Consider the following 27,623-nt stretch of genomic DNA (forward strand, 5'->3'; position numbering starts at 1 on the left):
TTGGTCCTTAAAACATGTAGAATTAGCTGTACTTCTGATTCTTTTTCCTTGAAGGAGTTAAGAGAATTAGCTGTGACCATCTGGTCTGTGGCAAGGACTTCCAAAGCACTATACCAGTGGGGAAGAATGAGTCCTAGCAGCTTTTGTTGTTTTTAAAATTGCATGATTTTTTATTTCATCAATTTTACTTGAAAATATTTGTCTTTAAAATGACGTTGTACTCTTTTTCATTTCAGAAAAGTACATGTGACAAAGACAACCTTAGATAAACTACACAATAAAGACAAATATGAAATAGAACCTGGAAATGGACAATCTAGAAGTAGCTACCTAACTGAACATCAAATAGAAACATATCTTATTACCACAAAGACGAAAAAAGTAAATAGAATTCATACCTTCCAGCTCATATATGGTCCTCTGTTGCTCTGATATTTTGTATTAATGTTAGAAAACTTCATTGACTTGTCAAGTACAGGAGTCTTTTTATTGTGAGCTAGTAATTGATCAATTTTGAAATGAAATAGAATTTGTTTCTCAAATAGAATGACAATGGTAGCATTATTTTTGGGGATGAAAACTTTAGAGAGTTGATTTTCAGTCAACTTTCCAAGAGATATATAAAACTTGTGAGACCAACATTATAAGCCCCAAAATAATTGATCCCTTTTTCTTTCCTAGGGTGTGCAGAAGAGTCAACAAGAAGTGTGCCATATGTTTTTTTTATTCCTTAGGCTAGAGGTAAAATAATTATTACTTAATCTTAATGTTATTCCTCTTTTTTGTCTTCAGTTTGATGAGAGCAGAAGAATAAGATCTCGTTTTGAAAGCAGTTTGAGAGCTTCTCTGAGGGTTACCAAATATTTAGAGCAAAGTTGGAATGTGGACAAACCTTTTGCTAATTTGAGAGTTAGTTCCATGGCAACCAAACTGTTGGGTTTAACTGTAAGTACTTGATCTGAACTTTAAAACTGTTTGTTGTGTATCAAAGATATTCTTTAAAACATGATTGAAAAATGAATCCAATCTTTAAATCTTTAACAAATTTCAAAAAGTCATTTGGAAAGAATAATGAAACACGCTCAAAATTTTGAATTACAGTCAAACTGGTCGTTATAAAAATTTAAAGCAATTGCAGTAGAATTTAACTTACTTAATATTATAAAAGAAAATTATTCTTCTACTTTTGTGTCAAGTTATTTAATTAATTTATGAATATATGTATTTAAGATTATGGAAATGACAAAGGTAACTTTCACTGATTGAGTCACGCAAAATAACTCATATACATATAGTACAATATTAGAAACTACATTTGTTTTGTATTGGTACTAATTTTGAAGTTTTATAACTAAAAATAAAGCACACTACAGTTCAGGGTCTCCCGATGGTACTGTTTCCTATTTTATGGGTTATCTTTTCATCAGATGTAACTGTTACTCCATTCTTATTAAAAAATTTGAGATCAAAAATTTTAATAGAAATCCTCTAAAGAAATCATGTATAAAGAGTAGAAAAAATTAATAAATGTTAACAATTCTTTTGATGAGAATGTTAAATGTATTTCTCATATTCTTACCCGCATTTTAAATTTGAAAATTTAACTGTCTCGAGTGGATAAATATCATATCACACTTGATTTAGTGGTAGAATCTATATGTACATTAAAAAAATAATGTCAAGTTAGTAATTATGAAAAGTAATATGAAAGTTAAATTAAAAGATCTCTGAATCTGGAACATAGGTATACTAAATCAATTACAATGGTGCCAACTAATTGATTGGACATTTAGAAGGTAGATGAGTTGAATATTATTGTTATTGTGTCACTTGATAGTGAGTGTCAAGCTGTTGCTAGTGACACACAGAGTTCACCTCTATCTTCCGTGTTGCAGTTCATGTTACACACTTTATTAATCTTTGAAAATGACAGATTTTTATCAAACTTGCACAAATTCTTCTACATGACATGAAGTATGTATGGATGCAAATTTAGTTTTTAAGGTTTCTACACCAAAAAATGTACTTGGCTATTTCTTCTTAAATTGTGCACCTTCTTTTATGGTTTTTCATGTGGTTATAATCTAAAAAATGGTATAACTAAGCCAGGATTGTTCAAGCTTGACAACATTTCTGTACAAAGTCAAATTGAGGATGGAAATATATCAAAGAGACAACAACCCTGACCAAAGAGCTGACAACAGTGTACTTTTTCCCTACATATAAGCCGTTGAAATTTGATAACAGTCCTTTTGGGACCATGCTTACTACACCCATCCCCCATTTTTACATTTTTTTTTTCTCTGTTCCCTTTTTAAAAGGAGACTTAAAATGGTCAAAAGCAGAGACAAGTAAATTTCTGCTAAAAATTTCATAGTAGCTAGCCTAGTTTTTCAATGTTTTGTATTGGAAATTTTATCACGAACTTTAAATTCAACTGCATTATTAAAACTAGTAAATATAAATTAACAGCATTCATTAAAAGTTCTATGTCCTAGTGAACTGTAGTCTGTTTATACTAACATTGAGCGAGTGGACTAAGGTTTTCTATCATTTTGATCACGGGCTTAATTGGTAGATATTTTCCATCATAGGTTCACATTTTATTATGACTGTACTCTATTCACAGCTCACATAGTAGTGGCTTGGTAGTTTTTTCTACATTATAGATACATATTTTATATTGACTGTATTCCTTTCACAGCTTATACCTGTAAGTGTAAGAAATTAAATAAAACCACACACATTGTATATATCTAATAGTCATTCTTTGTTTTTTTTATTCTTTTAACATTTATTTATTTGAGCTTTTTGGTCTTCTTGTGTATAATTAATTTGTTCTGGTAAAGTTTTTCAAAACAAATATATGCTAGGTCTCAAATGTGATTATCACTGAGGCAGCCATATAAGGTCTCAGTTTAGACTCAGAGTACTGAGCCAGGTAAAGATCTAACATAGATTTTCACAATTTTCTATATTAAAGTACCTATCTAACCCTTTCTTTAACTTAACATAAAAGTTTTGACAACAACAAACTACACAATGCTTTTACAAAGATGTTATTGTTTTTACTTTTTTCATATAAAGGACTAATTATTTATACTAACTGCTGAATTTTAGATATGCAGAAATATGAGCATACCATTTTACAACAGAATGATAAGTTTAGTTAGCCCCTCATTCAAAACAAAGTTGAGCTCCTCATTCAAAATAAGCATCAATGTATTTTCTATTAAATTTTAAATGTTTCATAAAGGATATGACAAAAACAAAGTTTGACTATGGATTTGACTAACTGAGCATGGATTAATCAAAAAGTACAAAACGCATGGGAAGGATAATGTTATGTTTCATAAGAGAATAAAATATCCTAAGCTGTGACTATTATGTACAGTCCGTGGAAGGTGGGATTGCTTGTTAGTTACTAAGAATACTAATTTAAGTTACTTTATTGGTAAAAGTACTAACTATTTAACTAATTATGAATTTTGAATTTTCAGCTGCTATAGTTGTTTAATAGAAAATGTTTTTATAAAATGTATTGCTCAATATTAATTTAACTTTTCTTTGTCATGATCATGATCAACCATTAACCATATCAGATTATAGTTTATTCTGGTATTTGTTTTCAGATTAGAAATATTAGACATATTATAATATTAATTTTTTTAAATATTTTGTATAAAGTAAAACTAAAGGTATGTTATAGTAAACAGATGTTTTTATCACATTACATTTTTTTATATAAAGTGAAAGTTAATCAGGTTTTTCGCTGTGTCATTTTGTTTTTCAACCTTTTCCATTTATATTAGATCACATCCAAATGACTGCATGCACAGAGTAATTGTCTATTAAACCAGAGCTTAAACTTTACTTCAAACAAACTAATTACATTTTTGATTTGACTTTATTGAAACTGATTATCAAGCATTACAGCATACTTTGAATTAAAACTTCTTGGTTGTTTGTTGTATCTTACTTGCAATAAATCATTGTTTGAATTTTAAATTGTAAAATTTTCCTGCGTAATTAAAATGACTAAATTGTTCATTTCATTATAAAGTACACAAATGTACTGCAAAGATTTATTTACATCAATACACTCATTTGATCTTGTGATTTCAATTCTGAGTAATTGATCTGAACTAAACATAGAGCAAGTGCAATTAAAACTGAGTGCTTTGTCCTTTGGTTCATAAATTGATATGTAGTTTATCATTATATAGCTTAAAGCGTTCTCTTGTGAAATAGGCTTAGTTCAGCATCAATAAAAATTTCCACAGTTTTTTTTATTCAAATATCTTTTAAAGAAGAATAAGAATAATGATTTTAATTATTTCCATCAAGGACCCTTGATGGGCAGCATGACATGTACCCACTAAACAATACATCTTGATTTGTAACAGAAAAACATTTTTTTATGTAGAGTGGGGCGCACATATTCGCCGGGGACACATTTTCGCCGTTTTATGATTTTGAGGTGTAAAAACTTCAAAGGATAGCTGAAATGGAAGAAATATGCCGGTAAATTAGATTTTTATAACAAATATGATTATCTTTTAAACTACGACAAAATTGCGGCACTTACCGCAAAGGACAGAAAAATGGACAACAATTTGCGGCCAATTTCCTGAATGAAAAACACGATTTAAAAAAAGTATTTCTTGGTAATTCTTTGACTGATTGCCCTAAATTTCAGTTCTGTACACCTTTGAAAAATGTCTGCTATTCATCTATATGAAATTGATTTGAAAAATATTGTTTAGAGCTGCAGTTTTTTGGGTTTAAATAGATGTATAAAAACGGCGATTATGTGTCCCCCATTGACAAAACATCAGGCAATTTCAAACACCCTTTAATCAAACTTTTCAGATTATTATATTCAAACAAACACGTTTTCAAGCTTAAGAATATTTTGCATTTGAAGTTATCTTCATATAGAAATATCAGTATACTTCAAAAACATATAGACCTGAACGTAAACTGTAGAAAACATAGAAAGATGTGGCGAAAATGAGCACCCTACTCTACATGGAAATGAAATATTAAAAATTCATATAGATGTTATCATGTTATAGAGCTAAATGAAATAATAAAATGCAATGTTAAACTTTTAATCAAGGTAGAACTGATGTTTCCATAATTTTATTTTGAAAGTACCTACTAAAAGTATCAAACTGTTAAAGGAGTTTTATGTACACGCTTGGAGACTTATTTGATCATTATTACAGAAATTATCATGATTTATGTTGGTTTTTTTTAACTTTTATAAGGTAATGATTACTGCCTTTAGACTATTACTTGAAACCTGAGAATAATACATTGACTTTTGGTTCAAGTTGAAATTTCTCTTGTCAGATATCATTATTAGACTTTGACACAAATTTTTGAAAAGGTTAAAGTTAATTCAGTTTTTCAATTTATGACAAAAACTATGCTAAAGAAAGAAATACTTTAAAAAGTATAAATTCTATCACAAGATTTGGGGGAAATTCTTGATAATTAAGATTCATCTAAGGTAACTCAAAATTGAATTGTTTAATATAGGCTTTTTTAATTAGAAAATTGATGCTAAAATGTGAAAATATGATGTCAGACAGGAGTGTTCCTTACTCAGAAAATCAAAGTTGCAGAAACATGTCGTTCAAATGAACAATAGCATTAACTTGTCCAAATATAATAAGATATTTAAGAATGAGTTTTTACTATGCTGTTTGGTCACATTAATCATTACTGATTCCTGACTAACTTATAATATAGAATAATATGGTTATTTTTTTCTTATTCCACAGAGCCTAGCATTTTTGGATTCCAAATTAGTATATAACTCTATGTCAGAAGATAAAAGGTAGGTTTATATGTTCTTGTACATTCACACTTAGGAAGTAAAAAAAAAACAATCTTAATGACATTGATAGCTATGAACATCACTATAATTTGAAGAAGCTTGACCTTGAAAGGGGATACTGTCTTCTTAAAACATGAACTTTAAATGTGTTACTGTCTTCTTGATACAAGACCTTGAATGGGGGTACATTGTAATGTGGTCTTGATACAAGACCTTGAAAGGGGATAATGTCTTCTTGATACAAGACCTTGAATGGGGGTACATTGTAATGTCTTCTTGATACAAGACCTTGAATGGGGGTACAATGTAATGTCTTTTTGATACAAGACCTTGAATGGGGGTACATTGTAATGTCTTCTTGATGAATGACCTTGAATGGGAGTACATTGTAATGTCTTCTTGATGAATGACCTTGAATGGGAGTACATTGTAATGTCTTCTTGATGAATGACCTTAAATGAGAGTACATTGTAATGTCTTCTTGATACAAGACCATGAAAGGGGACAATGTCTTCTTGATAAATGACTTTGAATGGGGATAATGTCTTATTGATGCATGAACTTGAAAGGGGACACTGTGTTCTTGATAAATGACCTTGAATGGGATAATGTCTTCTTGATACAAGACCTTGAATGGGGGTACATTGTAATGTCTTCTTGATACAAGACCTTGAATGGGGGTACATTGTAATGTCTTCTTGATACAAGACCTTGAATGGGGGTACATTGTAATGTCTTCTTGATGAATGACCTTGAATGGGAGTACATTGTAATGTCTTCTTGATGAATGACCTTGAATGGGAGTACATTGTAATTTCTTCTTGATGAATGACCTTAAATGGGAGTACATTGTAATGTCTTCTTGATACAAGACCATGAAAGGGGACAATGTCTTCTTGATAAATGACTTTAAATGGGGATAATGTCTTATTGATGCATGAACTTGAAAGGGGACACTGTGTTCTTGATAAATGACCTTGAATGGGATAATGTCTCTTGATAAATGACCTTAAATGGGATGTCTTCTTGATACATGACCTTGAAATGGGACACTGTCTTCTTGATACATGGCCTGAAAAGGGGACACTGTCTTCTTGATAAATGACCTTGAAAGGGGATACATTCTTCTTGATGACATTGATAGCTATGAACATCACTATAATTTGAAGAAGCTTGACCTTGAAAGGGGATACTGTCTTCTTAAAACATGAACTTTAAATGTGTTACTGTCTTCTTGATACAAGACCTTGAATGGGGGTACATTGTAATGTGGTCTTGATACAAGACCTTGAAAGGGGATAATGTCTTCTTGATACAAGACCTTGAATGGGGGTACATTGTAATGTCTTCTTGATACAAGACCTTGAATGGGGGTACATTGTAATGTCTTCTTGATACAAGACCTTGAATGGGGATACATTGTAATGTCTTCTTGATGAATGACCTTGAATGGGAGTACATTGTAATGTCTTCTTGATGAATGACCTTGAATGGGAGTACATTGTAATGTCTTCTTGATGAATGACCTTAAATGGGAGTACATTGTAATGCCTTCTTGATACAAGACCTTGAAAGGGGACAATGTCTTCTTGATAAATGACTTTGAATGGGGATAATGTCTTATTGATGCATGAACTTGAAAGGGGACACTGTGTTCTTGATAAATGACCTTGAATGGGATAATGTCTTCTTGATAAATGACCTTGAATGGGATAATATCTTCTTGATACATGACCTTGAAATGGGACACTGTCTTCTTGACACATGGCCTGAAAAGGGGACACTGTCTTCTTGATAAATGACCTTGAAAGGGGATACATTCTTCTTGATAATTGACCTTAAAAGTGTACACTGTCTTCTTGATATGTGACCATGAAAAGGGACACCGTCTTCTTGATACAGGATACTGTCTTCTTGATAAATGACCTTGAAAGGGAACACAGTAATGTCTTCTTGATACATTGAAAAAGTTTTCACATAACCGTTAAAAAAATAAGTACTAATCAATTGTTTGAATTGTATATAAATACTTACTTTGGATATTGAAGACATATAACCATGAACAGAAGAAATAAAAAGCATGATGAAAAAAAGATAAACTTAAACAGTAGACAGACAAATTTGGACAAGGAAACCATAGAATAGAAAAAATTAAACAGGAGTTTAGAGAGACAAACTAGAACAGGAGTAATGGAAGGACAAACTTAAACAGGAGTTTAAAGAGACAAACTTAAGCAGGAGTGATTAAAACAGACAAACCTGAGCTATCTAGGTCAGATGGTGAAAACAACATCTTTAAACAAGAACATATGAAAGCAAGCAATCTTCACGAAAAAACATTTTGAACTATTGAAATACAATAAAATGATTAATGCACTAGCAAATTGTATTAAAAATAAACAGAAAAGTTTGCACTTTGTTATAAAGGTTTAAGAGAAATATAAATTCTGTGAAAATGTATTTCAGCATTGCAGCCATTAATGACCAGTTGAATGCAGAAGTAAATGAAGATCTTGCTAGAAAATCCAAAGATTTAGGCAGAAGATAGTAAGTCGTACTTTGATGCTGAATCTTGTCATTGTACAAAAACTCTACCATTTCTTACTGTCCATCAAAATATGACATATATTCAAAGAACACTAATTTTAAGCAAAGCCGTAACTAGGGTTCGAATTCAGGGGAGGCAGGGGTTTAGGGGCCGCCAATTGAGGCCCCTTAGACAGATGGGGGTTTGGGGGCACAGCCCCCCCCCCCCCCCCCCTGATTTTTTCTCCAAATAAAATGGCTAAAAATGACCCGTTTTCCTTCGATTTCCTTACTCTAAAAAACATCAGTATTGCTTGAACCTGGAAACAATTTTTATGCAAAAAAAACTGAGATTGCTGTTCGGGGTAAGCCAAGGCTCCGTCTTGAAGGCCGTACTTTGACCTATAATTATTAACATTAAATACATTGTGACCGCGGATTTTGTTCTCAATATGGCTAAAAATCACACGTTTTCCTTTGATTTTCTTACTTTAAAAAACATCAGTAATTGCTGGATCCTTGAAGCAATTTTTTATACAAACAATTATTTTCTGTATTTAAAGATATTTTTGTTAGAAATCAAACTGGTAAGTTAAAAAAACATATAAAGCAAGATCATAGAAAGATATTTTTTTTGTCGAGGACCTTGAATTTTGATATTGTTGAAAGCTGAACAGACATGTATATAACTGTCACAGATTCTCAAATAGGGATAAGATCTATAAAATGCATCTTGGATTCTTCTGAAAATTATAACTGTACAGAAACATTAGAAAATAAAAGTTATTATAATAGAACAAATGATATTGCATTAGTTGAGAGTAATATTGTTACATTGATTGATTGGTGTTTGCTCTACGCTAGCTCATGAGCACAAAAAGGCTATATGGCGGCGATAATATTGTTACAGTTCTAATAAAAACAGATTCTACTACGTAGTAACCTTATTACTGAAAATTTCTGTTTTCAATAAATTTAATGGAACAAAAACTTTTTTGTTGCACTAGGTGAGATTCAATTATCTATTGTAATCTCTCCATAATTTAAAACAATAACAAGTCTTTGTTCAGATTAATCATCGTCACTGAAAACTAATTGAATTATGTCCCTTGAGTATTCATATTTCTCTCTTATTTACAACAAACTAATCACTGTTGCCAGTTATTGATAATGAAATAGACGAGGGATTGACAAACAGATGTGTAGGATTTCAATTGGTTTGGAAATTTGGTTACTCAACGTTCATTTTTCAAAATTGATCCATTTATTTATATAAATTTTATAATTGTTTATCAATCTTTTAAATGAAACATGATTCAACATGTTGATTGACATTTTTCTTAGGTACCTTAAAAACCTTAGATAGAGTTTGGTTTTTCCTCACCAAAAGGGTTATCATGCAGGGGTGGATCTAGCAATTTTTAAATGGGAATACACACCTAGGATAAAGGGGGGGGGGGGGGGGTTCCAGCTATATGTCCCCATTCAAATGCATTGATAGTCAAAAAGTGGGGTTCCAACCCCTGTAATCCCCCCTCCTGGATCTGCCACTGTCTTGTGAGCTTATCAGCACTGTCCAGCATCTTACATACACCATTTATTATTAATACAAATAGTCAATTAACTTCAGGTAATTCTCCTATATTAACTTCCTTGACGACATTCATCATTACTTGTGTGACAGTCCAGTAATCAACAAATACTATTTATCATCATGATCATTATCAAATTTCCCCAGTAATGACAAACTTCCTGGTAACTCATCCTTAGAGAACCTACTTTACAAGCATGACTTATAATTTAACTCAAATTGACAAAACAGATAAATTAGACAATGCCTCTGTAAAGATATACTGTAAATTCAGAAGTTTTTGTGTGCATTTTTAAAAATTTAAATTATTATTGAGATTTATAGGAATGGACAAATATGCAAGATTAATAAATGCTATAGATTTAGGATTAGTTGCACTACAGATTTATGTATATGATATCAGAATGCAAGTTCTTATAATATAATGGTACTCACCAAGTCTCATTATTTACATAAATAAAAACCTGGCTTTAAATTTCTGAAATGTACAGTAAGCAAGGAAATTTTTTAATCTCGAAAATAGATAAAAAATGTATGAAGAAAAGTAACCCAACCCATGGCATAGGGTTCAAATTTCTTTCATTGATATTTTAGTAGGAAGTAACTACCAATTCTAATCTCATGTTTGTGTAACACAACTCCAGATGCATGTATTGTGTGCATGCAGGGATATTAATTATAACATTTTTTTTCTGTGAAAATGGGATTAATTCTAAATATTTAGCTTAGTATTAAAAATAGGGTAAATGGTCAATTTTGGTCAGATATAATTGTTATGGCCATGATTCCATGAAAAACAATCACCATTACCCTTCTGAGCTTATCAGGAAGCACCTGTTTCCTTAGTATTTATTATGATTATCTCATGTATTACATGTCTACCGTCTATTTATGTCTTTAAAACATTGTCATTTAATAAAGAAATTACATGATAAAAAACCAAACAAACTGACCATGAATAGATATAGATAGATTTACAGGCAATGGATTTTTTTCAATCCCACACACATCATGATTATAATTGGGATATTAATTACCAATTTGTATTCCCAGAATACAGCTTTTGTTACAATTATCACAGGTTTAATGACTTGTAATTGGTTCAATAACTTACATACAAAATGAACCAGTTGTTATACACCTGAAATAAATGTTACAAATGTATTAAAAAACCACCCAATAGCATGATATTATCTTTAACGTAATTGTATTTTCAGTTCATGGAGGAAAACGAAGGAATTTGATACAGTTCTACTGAGATTTTACGATGAGTTAGAAGAAGACTACCTCCAGCGTCCAGATCCATCATTTAAAATTAGTGTTATATGTGCTTTCTGTATATTTGTTGGTATCCTGGTTGTCCAAGCCATTATATCAGATAGGTATTTACCAATGATGTACAGATATCTTTTTAATCATATTGTCAGTATAGCCATAGATGTATAAATGTAGATTCTTACATTGATACCTGTTGATATACAATGGGTTTGGAAAGGGTTAAATTGCCACAGAATTAGAGAAATTAATATACATTTAAAGTAAAACCAAAACCCTTGTACAGTCAAAATTGCTGTTTGAAATTAGTACCAAGTGGATAACTTACTACAACTACAGAATTACACAATAAAAACTATCATATTTTATTCTAAAAAGTAGTACTCAAGTGGCTTCCTATATCTTTAAAAGTTTAATTTCCCAATTTTAAAACTTTGAAATGTTGTTGTAGTCTTGCAGATCTGTTATATTTCTACCAGATTTACTCACCTCTCTTGTATATGTTGAATTAAAATTATAACAACATAATAAGATTGAAAAATACAACTTTTTTTTTAAGACACAAAGTATACAATTCTAAAAGAAAGGATATACTTCATCTATAATATTTCTCAGATCTGAAAGGAATATACTATTAGGTATATGTTAATCTGACAAAAATTATTTTAAATCGTTCCAAGTAGAAAGAGATACTGAAATTGAGATCTAAAAGAATATTTATGATTTGAAAAAAGTAGGTTAAAATATTTTCAAGTGTATTCAGTTCCTGTTCTGTATATTCCACCAGGCAATCCTGTTTATAATTTATACATCATTCATGTTTATTTTTTTTACAGAGGAACTGCATATTTTTCCTCCTTGTCTATTGGTATAGTGGTATTCGCTATAACTACTGTGATATGTTTTCTAAGAGAAAGTTTGGTGAGTTTATTTATTAATCTATTTTGATCTGATTTATGTATAGCTGCAAAATTAGTCTGTACAACAATTAATAACAGATACATGATGCTACCTATACAAAATTTTAATAAAAAAGTCGAAATATTTTTAGCGTCATTTCAACTCAATTGAAAATAACTATGTTGGTTACTTTACATTGTATCTTGTGGTTGGAAGGATTGACCAAAGCCACCTAAATTCATAGAACAAATACTTCATTAGATATCTACTAATAGAATTATAAAGTTTTTACTAAAAATCCAAGGGCATTTCCTATTCATATTTAAAATGTATCAATTGAAGTATAATAGAAACCTAGTTTCAATCATAGGGCCCAAGACCACAATTAATGACCCCGCTTTTCGTTGTCCACGAATATAGTTCCTTTTAATTAGAGTGTATTTTTCATTAATTTTTTTTCTTTCCCTTCCTCACTCATTTCTTCGATTTTTTTTTGGTGGAAATGAAAGAAGAGAGGTGAAATAAATTTTTGGATGTTGTATTTTAACTTATTTTGATTTGGAATGAGTGATTAGGCCATGTGCAAAAAGGTAATATTTACAGTTTTCGGAACATCTCTTGACTTGTCAATAGGGGTATGGATGTGTATTGGCTAAATTTGTAAAAGTGATTGCTACAATCTTTCTGAATTTTGGATACATATTTGGACTAGGACTATACATTACACACACAAAAAATTGAACAAAAGTGCATGGTGCAATTTTTTTAATGATGCAAAAGGTTATAAAGAACTGATAGAGGAATTAATTGTGGTCTGTGGCCATAGCAGGAAGTCATACTAAATGGATGTGTATTGCTTCATGGGAGACAACTCTAATGGGGATGAAAAATTGCATTCTACAGAATGCCCTAAATACCATACTGTGGATTTTATTTATTCATGGGAAACCATTTTTTGTGAATTTTGTGGTACAGGTGAACCACAAATTTTGATTATCAACAAATTACAAATTTTCTATAGGCTTGTATGCAGATAATCATGAGTTTATCAAAAAACACAAAAATAAATGAATCCAAAATAGTCCTTAATAGTCTATATTTTTTTTTATTGTTGGATTTTGTTTCATGGAATAATTTATTAAGGTTATGGCAATTTTCTTTTACAATTTTATGTTGATGCTCTAAAGGAGGCAGGGTATACTGCCTAAAATTTGTCTTTCCATTCCATGAAATTTTTGTCAGACACATTTTTTTCTGAAATTTAGTATCATTTAATTAACAGTGCCTTTTGATTGAATACTTCACTGTTTCACAAAATGGCATTTATGATTTCCATCACATTATTCTCATAAACTTAACATGAAAATTTCTTCAAATTTGATATCAATCTTAATGTGAGCATACTTTACATTGTAATGGGTTTTTGCTGTTGCTCATCAACTTCCTGTTTACCGAACACTTACAGCAGGGTTATCATTTATAAGTGAGCAATACCTTACTGTCTATCTTGGTTTTTTTTCAGAATTCCAAATGTGTGAGTGGTGTGCATTTTAGTCCTAGAGTACGAATAGTTCTAGCCTTCTTATGTATATCTGTTATATGTACAGCTGTATTAGTATCCATGGTAAGCCTTTCATAGTCATAATTCCAAACTTTTGGTCTTGAGCTAATATAACTTGATAAAGGCTTTTCAACTCAGAGAAATCGTTTGACATTTTTATAGTAATAAAAAAAAAATTGTTGATGAGATAATTGTGTTTTTAAAACTCACCATAGCACATCTTAACACAGTTCTTGAAAATGTGACAGTTAGCATACTAACTTGGTCCTTATACTTTGACAATGGTAGAAAATTATTGACTCATACAATAGTCTCTATCTTTTTTATCCGATGGAAATCTACAAATAAAAACTATTTGCATTTGAAAAAATATAAAAAAGAAGAAAAAGTAGTATGATTGCCAATGAGACAACACTCCACAAGAGACCAAATGACACAGAAGTTAACAGCTATAGGTCACAGTACGGCCTTCAACAATGACAAAAGCCCATACCGCATAGTCAGCTGTAAAAGGCCCAGAACACACAAATATAAAACAATTCACACAAAAAAACTAGTGTACAAAAAATAAATGAAAAATACATGCAGCAAATGAAAAATAAGTTACTAATTAGTTGAAAAAACTTGTGTCTAATCCATTTGTCATTTTGAACAATAAAATATGTGTTAAATAACAATAAGTATGTTCATTTTTTGCAGACTGTCTGTGATCAACAAATCCCTACCAATGTAAATACTACAGATAATTCATCCAAAAGGACCGTTATAACAGACAATGGTACTGACCAATCAAATACAACTCAAACAGACAGTCAGACAGATTGTAACAGACCTGTTGTAAGTTTTATACATTTTTTGTACTTTTACAGTAAAATAACTGTGAGAAACTGATACAGGTTATATTTTGTCTCATCATTTTATTTTCGATACCCTGGTTAGATGAGATCTGGTTTTAGTACTAGTGTTTAATAAACTCGTGACATAATAACTTTCTGTACAGGGTTGTGTTCAATATTTTATCGGCTATATAGTGCTACATAGATTTATGACTATTGAACGTGTAGCTAGCGTAGCTGCTACATAGATATGATAACAGCTACGCTAGCTACTGGTTCAGTAGACAAAAATCTAAGTAGCACTATGTAGCCGCTAGGATATTGAACGCAACCCTGGTTTATGGGATAGTAATTTTAAAGTTTTTCATTTTCTGATAGCAGAAAGTCATTGCTGGTTTTTTTTCTTGAATTCTCATATTAAGCTTGCTTTTATTTTCATGTTCAAATAAGTGGTCTTGCTGTTATAAGCCAGACTGTTTTTCGCTTCTGTTGCGTGAACTATGGTGATGTTGCATGTCCATGCAGAGAAATAATATCGTTTTAATTTTGATGAAATCACTTTCATTTACAATAATAAAAGATGAAAAAACTTAAATTGACATAATATCAATTATTTTTATAGTAAATGTTTGACCTCATTGAACCTCTGAGAAGAAATAAAACATAAATTTCATTCATTAACCCAAATAGGAATGAACTCTATGAATTTTACGGATTTTTTAGTTAAGGAAATTATGTCTGTTCATCTTACTTATTCTCTTGTTGATGAATTAAATGTCTTGAGTAAAATCACAAAAATACTTAACTCCGAGAAGATTTAAAACGGAAAGTCCCTCAATGAAATGGCAAAATGATAAAACACATCATACAAATGGACAACAACTGTCATATTCCTGACTTGGTTCAGGCATTTTTAAATATAGAAAATGGTGGATTGAACCTGGTTTTATAGCGCTAAACATCTCACTTTATTAGCTAATGTTTCTTTGACAAGTTTTTACAGTCTCATCACTAACACTTAGTTACATTTTTATAACTAAATGATTTTATTTGTTATATTGCTATCATCATAATTTAACTAGAATTTATTTTAAAAGTTTAAACCCTTTGAATACAATTTGCACATGTACTTACTCTCTTTTCATCTTTTTTCAGTATTTTGTACTATGCAGTTTACTTGGTCTAGCATCCAGTAGTGTGTTTCTACAGATGAATTACATTGTCAAGCTTGTGTATATGTGTCTGGCCATGATAGCCTTTAATGTGACCTTTTATGTTCATCCAGAGTTTAAACAATCAAAGTAAGTTCGTGAAGAAAAGTAAGTTCGTAAAGAGGTTTGTTGGAGTTATCATCCTTTGATGACAAAATTAAGTGACACACGTTTATATTTCTGGAAATGACAACAAAAGCAACAAATAGAATGATTTTCCTTCAACATAATCTGTTGTGAATCTATCATTATTTTGATTTAGAACTAAAAAATTATTACAGTGGATTCATTATTATTTGTTGGATACCAATTTTCGTGGATTTTGTGGTACAGGTGAACCACAAAATTAAATGTTCAACGAATATCAAATTTTCTATAGGATTGTATACAGATTTCCACGAACATGTAAAATTATTATAATCCATGAAAATTAGTACCCACGAAAATAAATGAATCCACAGTATATTCTATGATTTCTTCCTGGTCTTTGTACATTTTATACATCTGTTTTAGATGGATGTGTTCACATGGATGTGTTATGTTGAATGGCTGTCTGTCACTCTGTCTAAACACACCTTATGATAGCTCCAGTTTGTCTAAACTTATCCTTGAATAACTGTTACAAAATTTATGGTCTATGAAGACAGACGTATTGAATTTGGTGTTTTCAATTTACATGTTTGCGGCCAATTTAAAAAAAAAATCTAACAGGAAAAAAAACTTTAGTCATAAACATTTCTGTTTAACTTGCAATCAATTTTTTTATTAATAAGATGTTTTGTGAAAAGAGAACCTGATGATCTTTTTCATCCATTATTGTTAAATTATTGTTAAATTTTCACATGATATTAGAATTGATAAATACTGATACTTATTTCTAAAATTACAGTGATGACAGTATGTTAACTGAGGCAGTAGCTGGTTCGGTCTATTTAGCAGTACTGTTTATAACATTGGTGTTTCTAGATAGACAGGTTTGTATAGGTCCTTACATTTCTATAGATGATTTTAAGTTAATTACTCGTGTTCTTATTTAAAAGTGTTTCATTGGTTACATTTGAATTTTTAAATGTGTGTCAAAAAAGTTATTTTTTAATTTTTAACTACAGTAAATGGGATCAACAAATTTGATGGCAGATTTTCAAATGTATTAAAGTTCTAAGCAGTCCAGGGGAAACAACTCTGTAAATTTATAAATTTGGAAATATAAGAATGTCTTGTAAAGTTTTTCTTTAGGTATAATTTGTTAAAAAGTGTAAGAATAAATACATGATTTAATAATACAGACTGAAAAATGAAGATTTTAAAAGCATTTGTCAGTTTGATTTTTTTCTAAAATGTAAAATATTTTGATTTTAAAGACTTGCAATTGTACAAAACTTTTAAGAATGAATTTTGAACGTCATTGTAATATGTGTTTTATTTTGAACGTCATTGTAATACGTGTTTTATTTTGAACGTCATTGTAATATGTGTTTTATTTTGAACGTGATTGTAATATGTGTTTTATTTGATTTTTAATTTTAGGTTGAATACACCAACAGACTTGATTTTGTATGGAGTGAACAATGTATGAATGAGAAGAAAGAATTACAAGAAACATCAGCACTCAACGAAAAACTTCTACAAAATATATTACCCAAACATGTGGCCGACTACTTCCTGAAAGCCTCTAAAGCACATGATGTAAGTCTCATACATTATTATTAAAAAATATTGAAATTAAAAGGGTTTTAGGTTTTAATGATTATTTTGATTATTATTATTTATTTGGTTATGGTTTAAAATGATTTAAAGGATATTTTATTTATGTCAGTAAATTTATATTTTGAATTTTTTAAAGATCAGGTCTGGTTTGTGTTTCACCTTAGGGTTACCAAAGAAAGAATAAGGTGTGTTATTTGAAACCTGCAAAAGCAATTCTTACTTTATTTTAAGAAAACGATGAAACAGTGTAACAGGGTTCTTGGATTCGTCAAGTTTAAGATGTTTTATTCATACGATATAAATAATTAACCCTGAAAGTACACAAATAACAAAACGTAAATACATAGACAGTACAGTGTACAAAGGGATATAACTCTAAATCATAAAACGGAAAGTACATGTATAAACTCTTTTCTGTAAGAATACAACCTGTATATATTATAAATATATGAATTCAATCAAACTCAATTATCAACCAAGTCAGGATTAAGTACTACATTATGTCCAATTATGTTACGCTACTCATTCATAGATTTATGAATGAACTAAATAGACAAACACAGACAATACAGTAAACTAAAAATACATGTAACACTGATCCTTACCATGTATATGGTACAAAGGTCTATCTCCTAATTTGGAAAAAAAAGAGTGGCAAAACTATGAACTCAATGACTGTGACTAATAGTAGACAAGATAATATGACATATGACTGACTGACTAATGAACCAGAAAAATAGAGTAGAACTGTACTAAGATATAAGAGAATAGAAGAATTGATGAACTCTTAATAAACATATAATAAAACTACTCATTAAATATTAATTATTCTAAAAGAAAATAAATATTAATGCTAAACACTCTACCACAACAGCATTATGACTTCTTAATTGCATGATCCTTGCAAGGGCCCTTATTCAACCTCCCTACTTTTCAGCAAAAATTAAATATAAAGGACAGAATTGCTGAAAGTCGTCGGGAACAAGTAAGTTTTGATTCCCGTCTTGTTGTTAAATCTAGTCCTGTTACATGTACTAGTAAAAAAATGTTGTCTCGTCATTCCAGTTTAAAATACTTATCTTTTAAAAAAACAATAAAACATTGAATGAATTTTTTAAGAATTTGGAATTAAACGAAAAAGAAATTTTAACCTGGAAATTATATATAAAGCTGGCTTTAACAGAAATTTTTATTCATCCCTTCTTGTTTATTAGTTTAGATGTTGTTCATGCATGCTAAAATATTACATATTGATGAACTTAAACTATAGTAAATGTTAAAGAATAGTTTTGATGAATTTTACAATTCCTATCTATACTTTCTGAAAAGTGTGTATGTGGTGCCTTTTTATCTGTTGTGCAGTATCTGTCAGTCAATAAAACACATATAGGTCAAGGTATTTCACTATAGCATAAGTATTGTTTGTCATACATGCAGGTAAGGAAATACATGTACTGGCATAAAGGGAAATATGTACTTTAATCGACTAAAACCATTCATAAATGATTTTAATTAAGGTGTTCAATTGTTATCTCACTGAAATAAGTAATAAGGAAATTGTCACTTACAAATGAATTCATGCAAACATTTGAACTAGTTTTTGTCGAGCCTGCAACTTTTGTTGCAGAAAGCTCGACATAGGGATAGTGATCCGGCAGTGGCGGCGTTAGCTAACTTTTTAAAAGCTTTATATTTTAGAAGGTGGAAGACCTGGATGCTTCATACTTTGTATATAGATGCCTCATGCTACGAAGTTTCGGTCAGTCACATGTCAAATGTCCTTGACCTCATTTTCATGGTTCAGTGACCACTTGAAAAAAAGTTCAGATTTTTTGTAATGTTGAATTCTCTCTTATTATAAGTAATAGGATAATTATATTTGGTATGTGCGTACCTTGCAAGGTCCTCATGCCCATTAGACAGTTTTCACTTGACCTCGACCTCATTTCATGGATCAGTGAACAAGGTTAAGTTTTGGTGGTCAAGTCCATATCTCAGATACTATAAGCAATAGGGCTAGTACATTCAGTGTATGGAAGGAATGTAAGGTGACTACATGTCCAACTGGCAGATGTCATCTGACCTTGACCTCATTTTCATGGTTCAGTGGTTATAGTTAAGTTTTTGTGTTTTTGTCTGGTTTTCTCATACTTTATGCAATAAATCTACTATATTTGTTGTATGGAATGATTGTAAGGTGTACATGTCTAGTGGGCAGATGTCATCTGACCTTGACCTCATTTTCATGGCATAGCTCAACTATGTTTGGTGTATGGAAATATTTATGATGTATATGTCAGTCGCGCAGGTTTAATTTGACCTCAACCTCAATTTCACGGTTCATTGCTCAGTGTTAAGTTTTTGTGTTTTGGTCTTTTTTTCTTAAACTATTAGTAATAGGTCAACTATACTTGTTGTATGGAAGCATTGTTAGCTGTACATGTCTGCCTGGCATGGTTCATCTGACCTTGACCTCATTTTCATGGTTCATTGGTCTTTGTTTAGCTATCTTGGTTAATGTTAAGTTTATGTGACAGTTTTTAATTAAGCTTTATACTTAGGACCATCAACATAATATCAATGATTAGTAAAGAAGGCAAGACATTTCAGCATGTGCACTCTTGTCTTTCAAATGGTCAAGAATTCTATTGATTTTATAATTATTTTGAATTAACATTGCTCACAAATCTAAAATCATGTCTGCTGAGTCCAGATTTCTGTGAGATTTTGCTGACAAATATTTAAATAGCTCCAGCTACTAGTATATCGAGATAATTGATAAGTTGAAGGTTAATGGTAATATAGATTTGATTGATATAATATGATGAGTTGATAAATGGTATTAATTGTCTGTTTATAATAAATGAATTTAAAAAGTTAAAAGCACTGCTATACAAACAAATCTGTTTTTCAAAATGAATAAAAAAATTCAAACTATAGTAATCATCTGATGTGCATTTCTCTTCAATGATGCTGGAGACCAATATTTTTGAAAGTTGATTTGAAAAGATTATTCAATATGATTTGTTTGTTTTTATTCAGTCCAAGTATAAGTAAAGAAATATATATTTCAGTCTTCACACTTAACCACAGGCCCAGCAGCACAGGCTTGTAAAATTGATTCCTGGCCTGTGAAAATCATCTGTACAGGCCAACAGAATCTAATAAAATTTTCCAAAAATTGAGCTTTTGGTCTGTATATTTAAAAGTTTATCGTGAATAATGATATATAATTATTTACCTGTATATTTTTTCATAAAACCAATATTAATAAAGTTTATATATATATATTTTCAGGAGTTGTATAGCGAATATCATCCAGAAGTTTGTGTCATGTTTGCCTCCATACCAAATTTTAAAGATTTCTATCAACAAAGTGCTGCTAACAAAAATGGAATTGAATGCATACGAGTGCTAAATGAAATTATTACAGAATTTGATCAGGTATAAAACTTAACCATAATGAATGTGTACAATCATTAATACAACTAACTGCGTACATTAAACACCCAAAAATTAAACAATTGATAAAAGTGTCAAACACAATGATTACCATTGCTTAGAACTGCTTAAGCAAGATTTGTCTCAGGAATTATCATTATCCAAATTATGGAAGTTATATTTGTTAACATGTCAGCCAACTTTTACCATCTTCCTTGTTATGTCAATATACTGTGGATTTATTATTTTTCTTTGAAAACCATTTTTTGTGAATTTCATGGTTACCACGGCAACCACAAATTTCAACATACAAAAAATTACAAATTTTCTATAATAATGTATACAGTCTTTGGCAAAACCTTGAAAATACAAGTTTTCCTCAATCCACAAAAATTGGTATCCATGAAAAACGAACTAATCCACTGTACATCAGGTCACATGATTGACAGTAATCTGTTTCATAAAGGTTATATATCCAAATTCCATAATTGGTGATACTGCTAATTTTAAATAAATATTTTACGCAAGTGTACTGACAATAAACAACAACATAATACATAAGCAAGAAACTTATCAATAAATTATTAAATTGTTAATTAAAGCTGTTGTTAAATAAATTTTTAGGGAATAATTACGTGATAACTACTACATTAATATATTGTATAATCATACCTATGATAATTTGTTTTTTATATAAGAATATGATAAACCCAAGCATGTTATGGGTGGTACACTGATGACCATTCTTCTGTTCATCTGTCCATAACTTCCATTACAATTTCATATTAATCAACTTCTGATTTAAGGAATGATTTGACATAACATGTTAAGTCTACAGCTTTCTATGGACCTGCCTTGGCAAATGGGTTATTAGGTGTTACCCTTGGCTGTTCATCTGTCCCAATTTTGTTTTTGCACTCTTAACGTAGGTTTCCTCACCCAAATTTTGTAAAATTTGTACACCATTCAAAGAACAAGACAGAGTTTAAATTTCGGCAGTTATAGTCACTTACTATTCTAGAGTTATGCCCCCTTTTAAATCACTACACATTCTTTTATTTATATCGAGATGAACTTTGTAAACTATTTTCAGATTTACCAGGCAGTCATTCTACGTTTTAACTTGTGTTTTTTTAATAATATGCACTGAGAATGGAATTTTTCAATTGTAGTTACTTTCTTTGAGAGATTTTGCTAGTGTAGAGAAGATAAAGACAATAGCCAGTACCTATATGGCAGTAACTGGTTTGAAAACCCCTAAAGCAGTACGAGTACTTCGTAGAATTAACAGTAAACCCTTCACAGAGTACAGGAGTAACATCACTACTATGACAAACTTTGCATTAAAGATGATGACCTGTCTTGAGGAAATAAACAAACATTGTTTTAATGATTTTAAATTGAGAGTTGGTAAGTTCAAATAAACTTTGGGAACAAACTTTATATATCTGTAGTAAACTTGTATAAAAAAAAAAAGAAAATATGGTATAATAGGGGTAAGGCATCCATTCCAGAGTCAAAATAACATGGATGTTTGCAGCTATTGATCAAGGTACAGTTTTCTCATTTCTGAACATAATTTTCAATGGCAAAGTTTCTCAATAAGGCTATTTTTCATCCTATCTTGTTGTTTCTGTTTTCACTTCTATTGAACATAATGTTCATCCACCTCTTTAGGTCTAGGTTTTGTTGTTGCCTCATTCAAATATACCTACATCACCTCTTATTTATTTAAGACAGCAACTACTTAGCAAAACTATACACTCATATAGAAACAATTTATAATATTGTGTTATTACTTGTAGGTTTGAATCATGGTGCTGTGACCGCTGGTGTGATTGGTGCAAGGAAGCCTCAGTATGATATCTGGGGAGATACGGTCAATGTGGCCAGCAGAATGGACAGTTGCGGTCAGATGTGTAAAATACAGGTATGTCAGTTATATCTTAAGACAATGAGGTCAGTACAGCTAGAAGGAGTTGTAGTCAGATAAGTACTAGATAGATTGGAGATACGTAGAGTATACTTTGGTTTCTGAAATGAGCAAAATTGACAGTTTTGATACTTTGTAAAAGTGACATAAAATATGTGCTTCAAGTGATAAATGATGTGTATCAGCAATATTTATTTTTTGCAGTGGAGGATTTTTACCTCAATAGATATAAGAAGATGTGGAATAAATGCCTATGAAACAACTCTCCATCCAAGTCACAATTTGTAAAAGAAAACCATTATAGGTCAAAATACGGTCTTTAACACAGATTTGTATGTTTAGTATTGAGGTCCATACATACATAGAAATCCTGATGTGCAAGGTATTCACTTGCTTTTTGTACGACCTAGGTGTTTTTTTATAAGACTATAATAATGGGATTTATATGAATTAAATTTAGATTCTTAGACAGTTAATGATGATTAAGAAGTAGAAAACTGTCCTAAATGGGAGATAACTCATATTATCTTGTAAATAAAATAGATCAGAGAATTTGATTGATTGATTGTTTGTTGCTTTATGCCGCATTATCACCAGAGAATTTGAAGAAATTTTACTACATAGTGATTTAAATAATAACATTGAATAATTTAAAGATTTTTTTTACCTTATATAGGTGAAATATTTACCATGTTTCATATTTAACCTACTTTGAAGACACTAAGGAGATTACTATATTGTATTTTAAAATTGGCCTATATGAAATGTAGGTTCATGGTCATGAACTGATTTGACTTAATGACATCAAGGCTGTATAAAATATAGGTCCTTGATGACATATGGCAGAGATAGGTAAACATATTATTTGCAATAGTTAAATCAGGTTGTATGTGGGCCAAGCTTGAATTGCAAATTTGGCTCATCTCTAAGTTACGAACAGATAATTTGAGAATGTAATGTGCCTCTATCAAATCAGATCAATCAATGCAAAATAATTGCCTTTGAACAGTCTTCATGCTTAACCACAAGTCCTACAGCATTGGCATGTAAAATTGCTTTTGTAAAATTATTCTCTACAAGCCAACAGAATCCAACTATATTTTTTTTTAAATTGAGCTTTTGTCTTGTGGACTCAAAAGTTAAGCATGAAGGCTGCTTGAATAATTATTCTTTGATATATTGGAGTTATTTCCCTTGTTCATAGTTCATATAACTGCTGGAATCCATCCATGGAGTTTTGATGGATGCTCTGTGTTTGCTCCTTTCTTTAAAAGGTGGCAAAGTATTTTATGTATTATATTAATTCTGACATCAACTTTGTTTTTTTTTCTATAAAGTTACATGAAAAATATTCAAAAATGTTCAAAATAATGCAGGAGTTAAACTATCTTGTGTTGTAATATATAATATATATATATTTTTCTGTTTCCAGGTACCAGAGAAAACTGCTGAAGTACTTATAGAAGAGGGATTTGATTGTCAGTACAAAGGCATTACACAAGTCAAGGGAAAGCAACCCATGACAACATACTTTGTCTTGTATAAATCAGAACCTTTATGATATTCAAGGTCAAAGGTTCAAGAATTTCTGAAAATTGAACTTTGATATAGTTATGACAAGGTGAGAGGTCATGATCTGTATAAATCCGAACCTTTATGATATTCAAAGTCAAAGGTTCAAGAATTTCTGCAAATTGAACTTTGATATATGTATGACAAGGTGAGAGGTCATGATCTTTGCCAAGTCAAAGGTGAATACTATGTCAGAGGATATGAATTCCAACAAACTTAACATCAGGGATATGTGTATATTATTAGTGCCAAATAAAGTGATGATATTTTTATATGGTTGTCATGGTGATGAATGGGATATAAAAGCTGTTTTGTTAAGTTTTGAAAGTTTTATACTTTTAAGATAAATTATGTCAATGAAGAACTTTTGACCACAGCAAGAAGAGAGACGTGACTATAACTGAAAATAAATCAAATACATTTTGTTTTTAACTTTTTGAAAAATCATAAACTTTAAAGTTATTTTTCTTTACAAGTAGAATTAAGATTATTTGATGTATTGTGATATGTATGGAAGGATTTGTCTGGAAGATGTGGGAAATATTAAATCATCTGCAATTTTTTTATGATTTTGTGTAAGAGAGTTAATTAAATTTATTTTAAGATCTTAGACCAAAGTGGCATTTGACAATTTATTTTAAGCTAGAAGATTCTTAGCATCATTTTTTCAAGCATCTGAAAATGCATATTGTTTTAAAAGAAGCACAAACTTTGTTAAACATTCCAGTTATCATCTTTTTCTGTAACATACCAGTGTGTGTATTGCTTAATAAGTGCTTTGTTTGAGAGTTTGAATTTGTTTATATGTAATTTTAAGGTAAAAATGATGTAATCGAAGTACAATAACTTTAGATATTTCACAGTGTATTTAAATGCATTTGTTAACTACCTCTTAAAGTAATTCTAGATAATGTGTATTCATCTATATTCTAATGTTATACCCTTATGTAGACCATGCTTTTACACAAACTAATTGGTTACTAAACAATTTATTCAAGGAGTCTGTAGGAAATATTTGCCATATAGCAGACTAAAGTTAAGCAAGCAGTAAATCAAAATTTTCTTTCATTTTGTTTTTGTTTTAAATTTGAAATCCTGAATGAATAATCCAAAGTATTGCACAAAAAAATCAGATTAATAGTCTGTCAATATTTCAAAATACTTGGCCTGTTGCACAAAGGGCCATATTGGCTTATATTTTGGTTATCAGCAAACAGTTGAAAAAAAAATTGATACCAGTTTTGTGTGACTATTGTTATTATATTTTAGAAACAATCTGTGCAATTTGTGTCCTTGATCCATTTGAAACACTTATTTTATGAATCTATAATTTTATGATCTTTTCATATTGATGTTTTGTTTTAAAATATTTTTGTGCATTTTTAAATGATAATCTATTTTTATGTATATATGCATATGATGTGCATTTTTTTTTTTAAATTTCAATAGTTAAATTATTAAAAAAATTTAAGAAAATGATGAGGAGTTCTGTTATTTTTTCATTTTAAAGCTTTTGATTCCTCTCCATAATACCAAAATCAATTAATCAAGAATTTTCTGAAACCATGCATTACACAGGTTCTAAATACTTATATATATATAATTAATTGATATAAATTACAAGTTAAAAAAAACCTTAAAACCCTTACAATTTTCATAGATATAATCAGTTTATTTAGTCCACCTTCTAGAATCTCACTAAAGAGGGTTAATTGGGGTCATGACACTCTTGAGTTGAATAATTAAATTTCAATCTGAACCTCAACTTTAAAGGATTTTTAATAGGATTGTCCTAACTTCTCTTGGTGATTCATAAATTAAGGTTTTATGGTCATGTTTTGTTCAATAATGATATTTAAGAAATCTGCCTTGAATACAATCACTTCTTTAATGATGTTTTGTTTTCTTGCCATTCTTGAAGAAGGGTTGGAATGTGTGTAGTAGTGCCCCAGAGAGTGTATATTACATACAACCCTTGAGGTTAAATGAATAATGTTTGTTCTCAGTGATGTCAAAATATGATAATAGAATAGAAAACTAATGTTTAATGAAGATAAAAAAAATGGGTGCAGTAGCCAAATGACGTATGCTAAAAGAAAAATTTAAATTTAAGTTCTGTGGTTTAAAACTAATGACGCCATTCTTAAGTACTGCATATTTGATAATTTGCTTTAAAATAATAAGTAAAACAAACAAGTTGAATGTTTTCTGGTAGCCCCATGTTTCATTGTCTGAATATTCGTCCAATGAGTCATTTAATTCTACAGACTACCAATTAACCTGAACTTATTGCAGGATAATATTCTGTAAATGATTATGAAAGGTAAAGGTTAATTAGTGTTTGTTATTATATATGTAAATTCTAGTCATCTTATGCATATTCATGAAAATCATTGCAAAAATATTTTTAAAAATTCTGTCAAAAACAATTTCCAGAAACAAATTGGGACATAACTTGTACTTTTAACACATGGAAAGTGCAATCTAAAACTGAATGCAGATTTTAAAACAGACCTACAGAATTTAATTTGATTGATATATCTGTTAGAAATTGAAGTTTAAAGGTTGTACATGTATAAGTTTATTTAACTAACAATTATACTTGTGATGGTACTAATGTTATTGTGTCTGTTCATTTTTTATTTTATACTGGTGCTTTTAAAAGTTTATTTACATATATGAAGTCTTGCAATGAATTATAAATATCATAATGTCTCTTAATGTTTCTTGTTTATTATTATTTATAATTCTATTATTCCATAGTACTTTTTATAGATTTACAAGGTTATCATTCCATCTATGTGTTTTTATGTCATATTATTGTCTGATATCACAAGAACAATTGTCCAAAAGATATTTACTAAGTCAGTTATTATAATTGAGTTTTTGTTGTTGTATTTATTACATGAGTCAAGATCAAATGAATTAATGTTTATGAATATAAAAAATTCCATTGAAAATTTATTTGTTTGTGTTATTATTGCATAGTACATAATTGTTTAAACCAATTTGAGCCAGCATTTCAAACATTCCTTCAAACCTAAAAAATAAGTTTTGGCGAAATTTAATTTTCCATTCCTTGGTATAGTAATAATTCATCAAGATTAATGTAAAGCCGTTCCTGTGTAGGGTTGAAAATACTGATTAATAGCCATAATTCAAATTAAGTATTTCTTAAATCCTGATTGGTGTCGAACTATTCCTGAGTATAGTCATAATTAC

General features: G+C 30.1%; 1 protein-coding gene across 7 annotated transcripts in view; it reads left to right on the plus strand.

Moving 5' to 3' along the window:
- Positions 1-27,361, plus strand: part of LOC139523028 (adenylate cyclase type 2-like) — a 116,152-nt gene extending 88,791 nt beyond the window's left edge. For 4 of the 7 annotated variants that reach the window (XM_071316770.1, XM_071316773.1, XM_071316771.1 and 1 more), the window contains exons 10-26: positions 237-381; positions 793-945; positions 1,231-1,248; positions 5,793-5,848; positions 8,315-8,395; positions 11,183-11,347; positions 12,077-12,161; positions 13,663-13,764; positions 14,401-14,538; positions 15,693-15,838; positions 16,638-16,722; positions 17,276-17,434; positions 18,393-18,440; positions 20,753-20,899; positions 22,069-22,306; positions 22,702-22,826; positions 24,262-27,361. In XM_071316770.1, coding sequence (XP_071172871.1) covers positions 237-381; positions 793-945; positions 1,231-1,248; positions 5,793-5,848; positions 8,315-8,395; positions 11,183-11,347; positions 12,077-12,161; positions 13,663-13,764; positions 14,401-14,538; positions 15,693-15,838; positions 16,638-16,722; positions 17,276-17,434; positions 18,393-18,440; positions 20,753-20,899; positions 22,069-22,306; positions 22,702-22,826; positions 24,262-24,390 — 2,020 coding nt within the window. In that variant the 3' untranslated portion in view covers positions 24,391-27,361. The remainder of the gene's footprint in view (positions 1-236; positions 382-792; positions 946-1,230; positions 1,249-5,792; positions 5,849-8,314; positions 8,396-11,182; positions 11,348-12,076; positions 12,162-13,662; positions 13,765-14,400; positions 14,539-15,692; positions 15,839-16,637; positions 16,723-17,275; positions 17,435-18,392; positions 18,441-20,752; positions 20,900-22,068; positions 22,307-22,701; positions 22,827-24,261) is intronic. The other 3 variants (XM_071316775.1, XM_071316774.1, XM_071316776.1) reach the window with 3 other exon arrangements.
- Positions 27,362-27,623: the final 262 nt, after the last annotated feature.

This window comes from Mytilus edulis, chromosome 5 (genome assembly GCF_963676685.1).
Source record: "Mytilus edulis chromosome 5, xbMytEdul2.2, whole genome shotgun sequence".
NCBI lineage: Eukaryota > Metazoa > Mollusca > Bivalvia > Mytilida > Mytilidae > Mytilus > Mytilus edulis.